This window comes from Schistocerca nitens, chromosome 4 (assembly GCF_023898315.1).
Source record: "Schistocerca nitens isolate TAMUIC-IGC-003100 chromosome 4, iqSchNite1.1, whole genome shotgun sequence".
Taxonomy (NCBI): Eukaryota; Metazoa; Arthropoda; class Insecta; order Orthoptera; family Acrididae; genus Schistocerca; species Schistocerca nitens.
In genome coordinates this window covers 673,784,552-673,801,882 of record NC_064617.1, presented here as the reverse complement: position 1 = coordinate 673,801,882, position 17,331 = coordinate 673,784,552, and the positions used below count along the sequence as shown (strand labels likewise).

General features: G+C 39.2%; 1 protein-coding gene across 1 annotated transcript in view; it reads left to right on the top strand.

The window, feature by feature from the left end:
- Window positions 1-17,331, top strand: part of LOC126253086 (uncharacterized) — a 246,575-nt gene that overhangs the window by 85,410 nt on the left and 143,834 nt on the right. The window contains exon 3 of the mRNA XM_049954187.1: window positions 14,403-14,497. Within this exon, the coding sequence (XP_049810144.1) occupies window positions 14,403-14,497 (95 nt within the window). The remainder of the gene's footprint in view (window positions 1-14,402; window positions 14,498-17,331) is intronic.

The following is a 17,331-nucleotide window of genomic DNA, read 5'->3' as shown; positions in this document are numbered from 1 at the left end:
ACGGTAGCTTTGGCTATGGTCATACAAAAAATGGTTCATGTTCTTTTACTTACAGAATACATTTATCTGCCTTTGTCATTCCTGGTTTATTCTTAAAAAGCTGCATATACCTTCTCAGAAGTTCTACCAAATTCTGCATTTCTTCCCAGTTTTGCTGCTCCTGTGATGTGAATTTTTGGTGAACAGCCACTTCATGGTCTTCTGTGTTTGTCTTGTTAGTGGTGCTCATTGCAATTCAGATAACCAACAGATAATAAAGGTCTGACCTTATAATTATCTTACTTTTTGTACCCACAGCATCCACAATAAACATATAATTCACTCAAAAGCTTGGTATTTTTCATCCATGGTCTAGGCATTACATTTATAGCTTCTGTGACACAGCACACACCTAAGTGAGTCTACCAAAATTTCTACCATAATTCCAAAAATATGTGCTTCTATTATAGACTGCATAATTTCATCAGGCTCTTCATCATTTCCTGCTCTGAATCATCGATCAGTTTAGCCACGCCTCCTGTTTTGTGTGTTGACATAACTGCTGGTCCTGTACCATCCATTCCTAACCAGACAGCAACAGACACTTGGTATAGTTTTACTTGCTTTGGTCATACCATGGCATGCCAGGGACATTGTTTATATTGTGATTATTTTCCCTGTCAGCTGATTCACCTTTCTGTATGGTTACACACTACATGTTGTGATGGCTGTAGGTGCCAATCTGTCTGCAGTAAATTCTGTGACTCGAAAACAAAGTTCAAATTTTTTGTCATCTTCTCAGTTGCACTTCTCATCATTATATCCTAAATTATTATGTGATCATGTACCAGTATTTCACTCATGGTTTTCTGACAGCCCTCGATCAGGTCTCTTCATTATCACAATGGTAACACAGCATGTCCAGTTGTACCATGACTGAATTTATTATGTCATTACTGGTGACTAAATAAAAATCTGAGTCAAATACAGTCATGATGAAGAAGAATGCTAGAAGTATTTCACCTTTTTGGCTTCAGAAGGACACACACATTCACACAATAACAACTCACATGCGATCACTGTCTCTGGATGCTAAGGCCAACTGCCTTACCAGCTGGAGACAGCGGCCATGCGTATGTGAGTTGTTCTTGTGAGAATGCATGACTTTTCTCCTTCTGAGGAAGGACTTTGTCCTAAAGCTGAAAGATTTCTAGCATTTTTTTTCACTTTGCCTGTCTGCGACTCGGTGCCTCCTCTGTGTAGTGAGTAATAATTACTGATAATTTCCGTATTGTTGGTTTTCTATCTTGGACTCTTGGACTTTGTACTGTTTCAATAGGAAGTCAAGAATTAGGAGAACTGAGCGATGGAATTTTCACTATTCAGATGTAAATATTAACTTTTAAGACAGGCAGAACTAAGTATATTTCTGTCATTTTTAGGCTGAGCAAGGCTGGGGGGGGGGGGGGGGGGGGGGTTCAAATGGCTCTGAGCACTATGTGACTTAACATCTGAGGTCATCAGTCCCCTAGAACTTAGAACTACTTAAACCTAACTAACCTAAGAACATCACACACATCCATGCCCGAGGCAGGATTCGAACCTGCGACCGTAGCGGTCGCGCGGTTCCCCACTGAACCGCTCGGCAACACCGGCCGGCTGATGCTGGACAACTTTTGCTTTTAAGTCTTCTATTAACATAAACAGGTAATGGTCTGGAAGGAACAATTTTATTGGCTGTAGAAATTATTCACTGCGTTGGAACTCATAATACAATGTATTTGATTACCACAGCAATTCTGAATTTAAAAAAACCTTGAAAAATCTTTGACAGAAAAATCAGTATGTGAGTAAGTGTGGATATCTCATAAGGAATCAGTACATGAAGTGTCTGTCATATAACAAAACAAAAACAAAAGAATAGCACAACTGCACTGAGACACAATGCACCACACTAATTAACTTCCATGATGCGCTTGCCATGTGCACAACACAGAACATAATATTGCCTATAAGTGTTGCAAAACTGCTGGCCATGGTGATGGCAGACATCACCACAGTAGTCCCCTCAGTGGAAGCAGAGCATTGGTGTCAAGGAAGTGTGCAGAGAAGCATACTCTGCATGCAGAGTGGATTGTCCATGCTGGTAGCTGAGGTTGTGCTTGGTGATGAAGTGTTTGTAGGCACCGGGGGCAGTGGCTGTCCCTGATTGGTAGTAGAAGATGGTGCCTCTTGGAGTATCTATGCTGGCTCCACTCTACTAATTGCAACGTAGACTCTTTGCCATTCCACAAAATATCCCGAGATGTATGGACCTTGCTGCATTATGCAGTGAGGGCTGGTGTAAGATGACTGTTAACAGTGGATTCACTCCTTCCACGTGTACCATGATGTGTGTGCATGTTTCAAAGTTATGGGGTATGCATCAATAAGGCATGCCATGTCTGAAGCTTTCCAAGGATGAGCTTGTGCAATGTGTTCACAAAGCTGATGTAAGAACTCTGGTTGCTCATGACTGATATTGGGTGTGTTTGTATCAGCGAATTCAGTGGGGAGACACAGTGTTCCTCCCAGCTCAGTGGCTGAGGAATCAATTCCTGGTTTGTATGTTGTCCTCACACCCAACATAAATAATGGCCAAGACATGTCATTACACATGATTGCTTCTTTCAATAAATGGTGTCAGTGCTCCTTGGTCCCATTACTGGCTGGGTGGTAGCACCTGGTCTTGTGATGCTTGTACCCACAGAAATTGACAAGCTGATTGAACACTTTGAACTCAAATTGTCATACCCAATCAGTAGTGATATGCTGGGGTCAATAGAAACTCACTAACCACATAGATGCGAATGCGGAGGCAGTAGTCTCAGCTGTAACATTATTTAGAGGAACTGCTTCTGGCCAGCATGTGTACTGATCCATCATCATGAACAGGTATCTGTAGCTGTTTGAGGTCATCAGTGGTCCCACAATGTCCAGATGTAAGTGAGTGAAAAGTGCCATCACATCCGGGAAATTACTGATAGGCATGTGGACGTGGTGGGATATTTTGTTTCTCTGTCACTGATGACAAGCTCGTGCCCATTGCTGACAATCTTTCTTGAATCCTGGCCACACATTCCATTTAGACAGGAGATGGAAGGTAGGTTGTACCCCCGTTGTTGTGGTCTTCAGTCCTGAGACTGGTTTGATGCAGCTCTCCATGCTACTCTATCCTGTGCAAGCTTCTTCATCTCCCAGTACCTACTGCAACCTACATCCTTCTGAATCTGCTTAGTGTATTGATCTCTTGGTCTCCCTCTATGATTTTTACCCTCCACGCTGCCCTCCAATGCTAAATTTGTGATCCCTTGATGCCACAAAACATGTCCTACCAACCGATCCCTTCTTCTAGTCAAGTTGTGCCACAAACTTCTCTTCTCCCCAATCCTATTCAATACCTCCTCATTAGGTACGTGATCTACCCACCTTATCTTCAGCATTCTTCTGTAGCACCACATTTCGAAAGCTTCTATTCTCTTCTTGTCCAAACTGGTTATCATCCATGTTTCACTTCCATACATGGCTACACACCATACAAATACTTTCAGAAACGACTTCCTGACACTTAAATCTATACTAGATGTTAACAAATTTCTCTTCTTCAGAAACGATTTCCTTGCCATTGCCAGTCTACATTTTATATCCTCTCTACTTCGACCATCATCAGATATTTTACTCCCTAAATAGCAAAACTCCTTTACTACTTTAAGTGTGTCATTTCCTAATCTAATCCCCTCAGCATCACCCAATTTAATTTGACTACATTCCATTATCCTCATTTTGCTTTTGTTGATGTTCATCTTATATCCTCCTTTCAAGACACTGTCCATTCCGTTCAACTGCTCTTCCAAGTCCTTTGCTGTCTCTGACAGAATTACAATGTCATCAGCGAACCTCAAAGTTTTTACTTCTTCTCCATGAATTTTAATACCTACTCGGAACTTTTCTTTTGTTTCCTTTCTGCTTGCTCAATATACAGATTGAATAACATCGGGGAGAGGCTACAACCCTCTATATACTCCTTCCACCTTTCTGCCTTCCCTTCTTTGCTTAGAACTGGGTTTCCATCTGAGCTCTTGATATTCATACAAGTGGTTCTCTTCTCTCCAAAGGTCTCTTTAATTTTTCTGTAGGCAGTATCTATCTTACCCCTAGTGAGACAAGCCTCTACATCCTTACATTTGTCCTCTAGCCATCCCTGCTTAACCATTTTGCACTTCCTGTCGATCTCATTTTTGAGACGTTTGTATTCCTTTTTGCCTGCTTCATTTACTGCATTTTTATATTTTCTCCTTTCATCAATTAAATTCAATATTTCTTCTGTTACCCAAGGATTTCTATTAGCCCTCGTCTTTTTACCTACTTGATCCTCTGCTGCCTTCACTACTTCATCCCTCAGAGCTACCCATTCTTCTTCTACTGTATTTCTTTCCCCCATTCCTGTCAATTGTTCCCTTATGCTCTCCCTGAAACTCTCTACAACCTCTGGTTCTTTCAGTTTATCCAGGTCCCATCTCCTTAAATTCCCACCTTTTTGCAGTTTCTTCAGTTTCAATCTGCAGTTCATAACCAATAGATTGTGGTCAGAATCCACATCTGCCCCTGGAAATGTCTTACAATTTAAAACCTGGTTTCTAAATCTCTGTCTTACCATTATATAATCTATCTGATACCTTTTAGTATCTCCAGGATTCTTCCAGGTATACAACCTTCTTTTATGATTCTTGAACCAAGTGTTAGCTATGATTAAGTTATGCTCTGTGCAAAATTCTACAAGGCGGCTTCCTCTTTCATTTCTTCCCCCCAATCTATATTCACCTACTATGTTTCCTTCTCTCCCTTTTCCTACTGATGAATTCCAGTCACCCATGACTATTAAATTTTCGTCTCCCTTCACTACCTGAATAATTTATTTTATCTCGTCATACATTTCATCAATTTCTTCATCATCTGCAGAGCTAGTTGGCATATAAACTTGTACTACTTTAACCTATCCATTTCCCTTTTTAAATTTTCTAACCTACCTGCCCGATTAAGGGATCTGACATTCCACGCTCCGATCCGTAGAATGCCACTTTTTTTTCTCCTGATAACGACGTCCTCTTGAGTAGTCCCCGCCCGGAGATCTGAATGGGGGACTATTTTACCCCTGGAATATTTTACCCAAGAGGACCCCATCATCATTTAACCATACAGTAAAGCTGCATGCCCTCGGGAAAAATCACAGCTGTAGTTTCCCATTGCTTTCAGCTGTTCGCAGTACCAGCACAGCAAGGCCGTTTTGGTTAATGTTACAAGGCCAGATCAGTGAATCATCCAGACTGTTGCCCCTGCAACTACTGAATAGGCTGCTGCCCCCCTTCAGGAACCACATGTTTGTCTGGCCTCTCAACAGATACCCCTCCGTTGTGGTTGCACCTACGGTACAGCCATCTGTACCCCCGTGTCACATAAATTGTGAATATGATCAAATGAATGCCTGCAGAATGCTGGTGCAGGGAAAGGCTTTGTAGATGTTGCAGTATAGTTTCACCTCTGTCTTGGGGATGTTGACCAACCAAAATTGGAGTGACAAATCAGCATCTTCTATGAGAGTGTGAAGTTCATCATAACTTCACTGCACCTGTGGCAATACCATAAAATCTATATGGCTCATCACACTACTGGTGCATGAAAGGCAGTTTTCTATGATATTGTCTGTGCCAGATATGTGTTGCATACATGCATAGGACTGAGCCATGAATTCGAGCTGATTGAACTGGCATGGGGAGCAATTTGTGCTGCTCCATTTGAGTGCATGTATCAAGGACTTAAGATCAGTAAATATAGCAAACATGCAAGATCAGAGATTAGACTAGATTCAGTTTTTGTCCCATGGACCCAAAAAATGAGATGATTCTCGTGGGTGTGGAACATGTCAGAAAGACTCGATCTGTAGCCAGAAGTACTCAATGGTTTCATACACTGCCAACAACTCGCAGGTGTAAGTGCCCCATTTCATATACAATGTACAATGGTGACAGTCTCATTAAAAAGAATGTTAGCGGCTGCCAGGCACCTTCTACATATTGTTGAAATGCTATAATGATAGCTGTTTGATGTGTGTCAATGACCAAAGCTAAGGATGTGCCAAGTTTTGCATGTGCGAGCTGTGTTGCAGTAGCCATTTTCTTTTTGACATTGTCAAAGGTGGTGTTCATTTTCTTCGTCCACTTTATCAAACGACTGCCTCTCCTCTTTAGTAGTGCGAGTGCTGCAGTGTGTGGCAAGTGACAATGATAGAAATTTAACACATGTAATGTAGCGTCTTGTACTGTAAGGAAGCAAGGGAGAGGATGTTGTTATGGGTGGCCGGTATCCTCTTTCTACAACACAAATGCACATGTGGATTAATACAGTTCACACATGTAATGTAGCGTCTTGTACTGTAAGGAAGCAAGGGAGAGGATGTTGTTATGGGTGGCCGGTATCCTCTTTCTACAACACCAATGCACATGTGGATTAATACAGTTCTTTATTTACATGAACTTGAAGTATTTAGTTATCTTGAATAGAGTCTATGTGTTGCGGTACAAGCTCATCAGTAGTAGTCCTATTGCAGACAATATGTGTAATCTTGCTATTACACTAATCTGGTTGCTATGTACTGTTGTAACCTGTGACGTGAACTGACCCCACACCACGTTCAAACTGACAGATGCCAAACTGGAGTGTGAGTTAGTGAGTGAGACCCTGCAGTCAGTGGCGGTTGTTAGATGACAAATGTTGTTTCTTTCACAAACTATTCAAAGTCACGTGACTTGAACTGTGGTCCATTATCTGACACAAGAACTTCTGGCAAACACTCTACACAAAATATGGAGGACAACACTTGAATGGAGCTATGTGATATGGTAGAAGCAATAGGCACTGTGAATGGGAACTTGCTAAAACAGTCTACCATTATGAGCCAATGAGTGTTCCAAAATGGTCCTGCAAAGTCAATGTGCTCTTGTTTCCATGGCAACTGTGTCTTAGACAAAGCTGAGAATTTCTGTGGCAGAGCTGATTGGTTGTCCACACATGCACCACATCATGACATCATCTGTTCAATAAAGGCATCCATGCCCATCTATGTACAGTGCCATTGTGCTAACTGTTTTGTCCGAAGAATTCTCCAATGTCCTTGGTGGAGTAATCACAATACATTTTTGCACACTTTGGGAAGAAGCACATGTGATTGTCCACAGTCATTTTGAACTAGAATGACACCCTGTTGAGCTGAAAGGTTACACCAACATGCAAAATATCAGTGCACTACTGAGTTGTAGATATTGTTCAACGAACAAGGCTGAGATGTGCGAATGTAATACAACAAAATCTTGAGATCTGTGTCTTCTTCCATGGCCTGTGCAATTTTTCTGTAGTGCAAGGGAAAAGATTCCAGCAATTCAGAGTCCTGTGCATTGATTTGACAACAAGGTGTGGCAGATGCATTAATATCAGATCCTGGGCCAATTGGAAGGAGAGATAGGGCATCTGCATTGCCATGCTTTGCCATTGGGCTGTACACAATTTCATACTGACACTGCAAAAGCAGCAAAGTCCAGTGTTGCAATTTTTGAATAGTGTATGTTGGAACTGGCTTTGATGAATGAAACCAGGACTGCAAAGGCTTGTGATCTGTCACTAAATAGAACTTATGACCACTCAAATAGTGATGGAGTTTGGACACACCATACACAATAGCAAGAGCTTCGTTTTCTATTTGAGAATAATTTCACTGGGTTTGAGTTAACACCTTTGAGGCAAAAGCAATAGGTCTGTCTTGTGCACCAATTCTGTGTGAAAGCACAGTGCCGATTCCATAGGAAGAAGCATCAACTTGTAAAACTACTGGCTTGGCAAGGTCAAAATATGCTAAACATCTGTCACTGAGCAAAGCATTTTTGAGTTTCTGAAATGCACCTTAACAATCATTAGTCAACACAAAAGGTACATTTTTCTGATGCAAGTGAGGCAAATGGGGCCACGCCCTGAACAGCATTCAGTATGAACCGAATGTAGTATGTCATCTTGCTTAGTACTGACTGCAATTCAGACACATTGCAAGGAACAGGCAGGTCACGGATTGCAAACAAATGAGACTGGAACGGATACACTCCCTGACTGTTTATCACATGACCTAAGTACTGTAGTTCAGTTTGAAAAAGGTCACACTTTTTGAGATGACAACTGAGTCCTGCTTCTGACAACACTCAAAAAAGAGTATGCAAATTGACAATGTGTTCCTCTGTTGTATGATCTGACACAACAATACTGTCAAGGTAATTTGAACAAAATGTCACTTTTGCAGTCAGCTGTTCCAAGTAATGTTGAAAAATGGTGGGTGCGGAAGCACTGCCGAAGGGCAAATGCAAATACTTGAAAGTCCTAAGTGTTTATTTCAATTCACTCAATAGAATTTGCATGTGGGCATCTCACAAACCTATCTTAGAAAAGTAATGTCCTGCACCAAGCCTGTCCATGAGTTTCTCAGGGCCAGGTAACGGATAAGTGTTAACCACTGTCTGTGGGTTGACTGTAAACTTGAAATCAGCACAAATGCAAGTGCGACCAGAAGGCTTAGGAAACAAAACGAGAAGACTCGGCCATTGACTAGCTTGAATGGGAGCAATTACACAATTATCTTGCAATGCTGTCAGTTCACTGCCTACTTTGACTGTTAAAGCAATTGGAACAGGGCAGGCCCAGAAAAACTTGTCTCTCAATGTAATATGTGCTACAGAGTTATTAGCTTTGTCCATTCCTTCTAAAAATAGTTCAGGATATTCCTTAAGCAAGTAGCTACATTGTCTTTTAGTTCAAGTGCAGATACTGAAAGTACATTGTCTTGGATGTTAAGCCAAAACAAATCAAAGGCAACTAAACCGAATATGTTCTCACTGTCTGACTTCAACATAGTAAAATTTACTGCCCTAATGTGAGATCTGTAAGTGGTAGGCAAAGTACACTGTCCAAGCACTGGAATTGCCTGTCTGTTGTAAGCTATGAGGTGCTTGTTAGATCTAGAAAAGCGTAGTGAGCCTGTTTGAACGTGGCATGTTTAATGAAAGTTACTGAGGCACATGTGTCTAACTGAAGGGTAGCACAATGGCTAGCAATTCATGAGACAAATAGTTTATTAGAACATTGTTGCATAGCATTAGGGTGACAAGGAGGCACACCCTTAATCTTACTTTTGTCAGAATCTCTTGCAAGTGCTGAAACCACAGCATTCACTGCATGTGCATGAGCCTTTTTTTGCTGGGACTGGCCAAAATTGACATTTTTGTGCCATTTCAAACAAACTGCTTGGACACGGCCTTTTTTTCTACATGTGTAACAGACTGTGTTACATGATGGGCAATCTTGTCTTTTATGGAGAGTGAAATATCTAGGGCAAGACTTCACTAAATTCACAGGCCTGTTTACATGTCTACATGGCTGTCTGTGTGGCTGTGTATGCACCCGTTTTTGTGGCAGCTTGAGGTGGGTGCGAACAAAGGGCAACTTGACCCAACAACTTAGGGCCTTGTCAAATTTATCAACTGCTATGGCACCCAAATCAAATTTCTCTAAGATTTGAAAATCATATTGCTCTAAGATTTGCAATACTTGGGGAAGTGATGGATCAGAGTAGTTTAAGATCTGTCCCTGTATTCTATTATCTGGGACATTGAATGTTATTGCATACTGAATCATTAAATCACTGTAAAAGTTGCCACAACTACACTTAAATTTACACTTCCTAATCATACCCAATAATTCTGTGTACTACTGGTGGTATGTTTGTTCCGGATTTTCTGCAAGCAAAAGAATTGATATCTAGCTGCAGCTACTGGGACTTGCTGATCATAGTATTCAGTTAATGCAGTGATTACTTTGTCAAAGCTGAATTCATCGGAAGACGCAGTTGGGAGAAGTTTTTGTATTAACCCGAACACTGGGGACCCCACACTCAAAAGGAAGTATTGCAACTTTACAGTACCCTGAACATGATGAACATGACAATGTGCTTGGAACTAAGTCAGGTATTCAATCACTTCCTCTTCTGATTTGTTAAATTGCTGGTACGCTGTTTGGCGGCATTTGTGTGGGGAGGGGGGTTAGTTGGAGCTTGTGTTAGACCCATGACATTGGCTGTCTGCGGCTGAGATGTGGGGGCAGTGGGTGGAGGAGGTGGGAATTCATGGTTTACACAAATATGTTATAGCAAAAAGCAAGTAAAGTCTCTGAAAAGAGAAATTTGATTAGTTCTGGGCTCCCCTCCTGGAATACATGTAAGAAAACAACAAGTTATCAAATGGAAATACTTGAAGATGATCACCTCTGCAAGCTAAGACACAAGAGGAGTAAGCAAAATCTTCAGCCAAGTTGATTATCTTTGATCACCACTGAACTATCCTTGTCACCACTGTAGAGCCTTGTACCATAAGGAAGCGAGTGAAAACACATGTGGATTATTTATTTACATGAACTTGAAGTATTTACTTACCTTGAATAGAGCCCATGTGTTGTGGTATAAGCTCATCAGTAATAGTTCCATCGCAGACAATGTGGGTAATCTTCCTATTACAGTAATCTGGTCACTGTGTACTGTTGTAACCTGCGATGTAAACTGAGTCCGCACTGCATTTAAACTGACAGACACCAAACTGGAGTGTGAGTTAGTGATTGAGACCCTGCAGTCAGCAGCTGTCAAGAGGGCATTGGCAGCATGCTGTCAAGACGGCATTGGCGGTATGTCACTTGTCAGTGTGCCTCTGGCCTCTCTCATGATAGGTGCACTTGATCCAGCACCTATTATTGATCTTTGCATTACATCTTTGCTGACCGGTCTGCTGGTGACAGCTTACACCAGCACACCTAAGAATCTGCATAATTCTTTGATTGAAGAGGTCTTAGACATGCACCTTATTGCATCTGTTTTTTCCATCAGAGGAAGGAACCAGCTGAAGAGACCTAGTGCCTCAAAAAGGTTACTTCTGGCAGTCCAAAAATGCACTTGGCTGTGTTAAGAACAGTGCTGTAATATTCCAGGGTACTAAATACCTCTTGCCAGTGTTGCCGGTGTGGCCCCTTGTCAGCTGAAGGCCCTAGCACATCATCTAGATATGAGAAGCAGAATGGAAGGCCTTGGAGGACTGAATCTACAAATCTCTGCAAAGTCTGTGCTGTGTTCCTCAGTCTGATTGTCATGAACATATTCTCAAAAAGTCCAAAAGGTGTCATGACAACTGTTTTAGGAATATCCACCTCAGCCTCTGATATGTGATATATGCTTTAGCACAGTCTATGATGCTAAAGATGGTTGTGCCATGCAGAGTGTGCTTGTTACCTCACAGCAGTGGCACAAGATATCTATAAGCTACCATTCTTACATTCAGTTTGTGGTAATCTCTGCCATGGCACCAAGATTCATTCTTCTTAGGCACAAGGTGCAAAGTGCAGGACCATGGACTGCTTAATGGTCTGATAGTACCTTTGAGCAACATGGTGTTAAATTCTGCTTTTGGCATGCTGAATCGATCAGGTGTCAGATGTCATGGCTGCACAAGATGGGCGGTCAAGCTGTTGTCTCTATATGATGTACCATATTTTGCTGCATCTGTTTCAAAGTGCCAGATACCATAGTTAAGTTTGGTTAATCACTAAGTAGAATGTCGTACGCACCTTCTTGTGTCTGGATTAACTTCACTCTGTGACAGGTGGTACTGTGGTGGAACCTGGTGACAGCAAGCCCTGTGACACCTTCAGCCAGCTGAGACAAAAGGTTATAGTGAGCAAAAAGGTCAGCAGTAATGATAACATCTGCAATTTCTGTGAGGGTAAAGTTCCAGCAGAACGGGTGATGCAGTTCTAGAGTGAATTCCAAACTCCACATCCCATATATAGCTATGGTTGAGTTGTTGACTGCTACTATGCAGAGTACAGTGGTATACCTGCAGCAGTGCCTCAGAAATCTTGGGAGAATGCTCAGGCCACATCCAATATCAATGAGAATTTTTTAACCAGTGCTAGATCACTAACAAAGAGGTGCTTTGATGATGACCGGCTGCCAGCTACTTCTAGGACTACCTGTTATGGGCATTTAGCATAGCTGCGTGGCGTGATACATTTCCTTGCTTGCTCTCCAAAATGATGATGATACCAACACACCAGCTGCTCTCAGCATGATTTGGTACTACTGGCAGACCAACTCCTAGAATGTCTGTGATAGTGCCTGCGGTCATCCTCTGCACTGTTCTGTGACATTAACATGCTAACCTGTGTGCATAGTTGGACTGTTGAGGACTGTTGATATTTTTAAAAATATCGGGAACCTGATACATATAAATATTTGAAAAATATCATTATTGCCCTCAATATATATAAAAAAAGTTTTCATATATTGAAGAAAAAAAATCAATGTAGACCTATAAAAATATTGGCTACTTATTGTAAACACAGTGCTGGTTTTAGAGCTGTATATTTAAGTATTGATTTATTATTAGATTTCTGTACATCAACAAGTTAGCAGCCTGCCTATCCCCCTTAGAGCAAGAACTGAAAGGAAAACGATGCATGTTCACGCTTGGCGATAATCAATGTTAACTATGGTAACTGCATGTAAGTGGTGCAGTAAAAGGTGTCCGTCATTTGGTTACATCACATATCAGATTTGTCCAGAACACTTAATGACGACTTCCCTGTTTTTTCATATCTATCAATGCCAGTGACCTGGCAGTTGTAGTGTCAAAACTGTGTGATGAAGTTAAAAGTTGCAGTTTCTTTTGGTAGCACTCAATGCCGATTACATCAGTATTTCCCATAATCTGTCCTCGTCCACCACAAAGATCAGTCTTGTCATTTAGATTTTTGTTCATCATTTCCAGTAATTGGTTTTGAAGAATGCTTATGTGAAGAAATAGTACACTGTGTTATTCCATTCACACTGCCACCACCCAGTGCAGTTCAGCTATTTCTTTGTGCCACCTATACTTTATGACGACTTCCCTGTTTTTTCATTTCTATCAGTGCCAGTGACCTGGCAGTTGTAGTGTCAAAACTGTATGATGAAGTTAAAAGTTGCAGTTTCTTTTGGTAGCACTCAACGCCGATTACACACAGTGAAAGAGAAAGACTGGACATGACGAAAGCTCAAAAAGTAGTAAGACTCCTTCACACAGTGAAAGTAAAATTATGTTCTACTACAGTTTCAAAACATCAATCTAAAATATTTATCAAAAATTGCAAAAAAAAAAAATAAAATAAAAAATATTGGTGCTTGATATTGCAATTATGATATCAATATGTCATGGAAAAAAATTTCACTTTGGTAACAATATTTTTTGGAAAAAAATCGATATATATAAATATATCAATATTTTATCAACAGCCCTATAGCATAGTAGCTTGACCTGGATCATGACTCGTTCCACATCATTACGAAATATCGTATTCATGATCCATGGAACTAGTATTAATCTAATCTAATCTAATCATAATTGGCATATGCTAGAGACATTTGTATTGCTGTGGTACTGTTGCACTTTACTTGGCACTTGGTGCTTGGCCAGCTGACTTCTGCCTTTACCTGTTCTATTAATATAAACAGGTAATGTTCTGGAGGGAATAATTTTCCTCTATGCAGAAGTTGTTCACTGCTTTGAAACTCATGATACAACATGTTTGATTACTACAGCAATTCTGAGCAAATTAACTTGAAAACTCTTTGACAGAAAAATAAGTTTGTGAGTGAGTGTGAATATCTCATAAGGAATCAGTATACGGAGTGTCTATTACACAACAAAACAAAAACTAAAGAATAGCATGACTGTACTGAGACACAATGCATCACTCTCAGCAGTTGAACACCACAATAGTTAACTTCCACACTGTACTTGCATGCACATGACATAAAACATCATCTTCCTGGATGTGCCATGAAACCACTGGCTGTGGTGACACCAGATGTCACTAAATTTCTGTTTTATTTAAAAAAGTATTGGTCTCAGTCACTGTAATTGTTGTTTTGTTTGGGATTAGGGATTTATTTACATTTTACCTTAAAATAAACCTATAAAATAATAAAAATTCTTGTTACTGCTTACCTGTAGTATTATTTTCTTTCTACTGTAAATAATAGCTGTTTAAAACTATAAGAAATAATGCAGTCAAATATTATTCCATACCCCTCTTATGATCGTATAAGTAAATTGATTTAACTGAAGGGAATTCCAATCATACCAAAGCTTTAATTTTTTGAAGGGAATTCCAGTTATGCCAAGGGTTTAATTTTTTATATTATTCATCGATCTTACCTTTAGATCAGATTTTTATATTTTCATCTTTTGAATCTGTTGAATTTTCTTTTCAAGGTATCTTTTTCTGTTGTGCACGGGAAAAAATGGGAAAAAATTTTGAAACAGCTAATTCGGTCAGGCATTGGATCTAAGTACAATTCAACAATGAGGTGAGTATTCTCTTTAAACATTTTGATTATTTTCATGACAGCTAAAACTATATCTGATACTGCATGTTAATGGTATTAATATTCACATAAAATATATTTTGTCGGTTCAGACTATAAAATTTAAATAGAGTTTAGAAACTGTTCAGCAGAATTCAATACTACTACTCGATGTAAATTGGTTAGTTAAATATGTTGTAGGCCATCAGCATGAGGTATCTGAAGAACATACAAAGAATAACTTGCTGAATGAAGCAGCAATTAGAACTTTCTTGTTATACTGGTCAAAGAAAACCTAAATATAAGTGACTTGTTGTACCAGCCATCAAGTGGTTAAATTGGATCATCTCCCTCCCTCAATCTAACCCAGTACCTCTTGCATATGTTTTATAGAATATACTATTGAGGGAAATAATATGTCAGTTACCATTACAAAAATATCATACTTTCAGATTACACAAACAAAGAGAATTACTCCACTGCTAACAATGAAGTTTACATACAATAGAAGAATTTTTATGGCTTCACACAATTTTGCACAATTTTTACTTGTCTTTAAGTAAAACAGAAAGTGGAGACAAATTGATAGGGAGATAATAAGTAGTAGCATAAAGAAAACTGGCTTTAGCTATAAACAGTATTGTCTTATCTTTGGAAAGATCAAGAAGGTAAGCTTATCTGTGGAACAGGCATTTTAAAAGACACAACAATGATCCCTATCTGATATGTGACATCTATCTAAAAGTCTTTTTAACCAGAAATCATGTTCTATGAGCAGTACGAACTTCCTTGTATATATGTTACACAAGTGTAAGAGCATTAGATTAATGCATAAGGCACTTAATAATATACCACACATCTCATAACAATTTATGACAACATGCTTTTCTCAAGGAGTTGTATAGTTTGTGAGAATGTATATTTTATTGATCATGGTCATGATATTTTGCCATATTATGAAATTTCTCAGTTGTTTTATCAAAATAGCAAATTTTCTTAATGAATATATCACATGATGATCATTTAAATAAATGTGTTGTTGTTATATTTACACTGAGGGCATCTCTGATGAATTTGTTAATGGGCTGTTGACTGATTCACCTTTCATTTTTATTCACATTCCATTTATTTCTACATCTATTTTTAACTAACACACTTTTATAATTCTCCCTCCTCTCTCCTGTCACACAAAATATGAGGTATTACACACTCAACAATTCTTCAATGAAACAGAAAGCTCAACTGGTCACCATGTAGAGAGGAGAGAGAGAGAGAGAGAGAGAGAGAGAGAGAGAGAGAGAGACAGAGAGGGAGAGAGCCAGTGTGTGTGCTGTATGTGGATACCCCGTTAAATAAATACAAAATGAAGAAATACTAAAAGGAATAGGTGAGGAAAAAAGTGTTTTGGTGGCCCTGATAAGAAAAATAGATTAGTACGACATCTGTTCCAGCTTTCAGGAAGAATGATCTAGGCACTGGAAGGAACAGTAGAGCAGGTACATGGCAATTGCAAACAAAGTCTAGAATATGTAAAATTCATTATATAGTTGCAGGGTGTAGTACAGAAGTGAATAGATTGGTACAATCTTAAAATATTAGAATTGATAAGGAACACCATCAAACAACTCAAAAGACTAAACACTTAAAATATAAAATAAAAACAGAAAAGGTCTGCATTCCAGTTAATTGCAAATATGAAACCTAGGAGCTGTGAAGATCAGGAGTAGGGCTTTGGCAACTGCTATCCATGCCCACACCTTATTGCTTACTGCCTGTTGTAACAGTGTTGTGGATTGCACTGCAATTAGATGGATGTTTTTTATTTTCCTACACTTTTGTATTTCATAGCCAAGTCAATACTTTGTTGAAAGTTAGTTATATGATCACATCACCTCAACCTCTCACACTTTGAAGCAGAGAAAATAAAACTGATCAGTCTCTTGCAGGTTACAAATACAAATGAAGAGCTGTCTTATTCTATAATTGGATGCCATTTTCTTTTTCAAGAAGCTCAAGTTGTCAGCTACAAAACACATTAGTGAGAAGATACTCTGTGATATTCATATAAGAATCCGTACTGTGTTAGAAAAATACATATATAAGCTTCATTATTTAACATCATGTATTCTTTGTTCCTGAAATGAGTTGCCTGTAAGTTGTTCTTACTTTATGTATTGGGAACACATAACCATTTATATGCAATAATCACACAGTTTACAAATATTTATAAGTTTTCAAATTTTCATTTATTTTTCTTGCAATTTTTTTTTCTCTACATTGCTACATCAACCAGAGTAGGTGAAGAAATAGCTAAAGTAGAAAACTAAGCCCTAATATCAATCTTTTCACGCTTGTCCATACATTTAATGCCACAGACATCACTTACCACAAATTTGCACTCATAAGAAACCGTGCATGAAGAGTAAGTTATCATCATCATCACCACTAATAATCAAGGATTAAAGTACTATTAGTTTGTTCCAGTCTTAAGTAGCAGCCATGGTACTGCATACCCAAAAAATTATCATTGCTTCTGTGTACCGTACACCAGCCTCTGATGAGGAAGTTCTTATAGATAAACTAAATTCACTAATCAAATTATTCACTAAACACAAAAATCACAAAATTTTTATTGCAGGTGACTTCAATATAGATATAAGGGAAAGTAGAAAAAATGTAAATGAAATGGTTAACAGCCTAAAGACACTAAACTGCTACTGTATAAATGAAAAACCTACTAGACTAGATGGATGCCTTGACAATGTAATTAGTAATGTAAATCAGGATCAGCTCAAGCATGATGTGATTAAGTTAGAGTTATCTGATCATGACAGGAT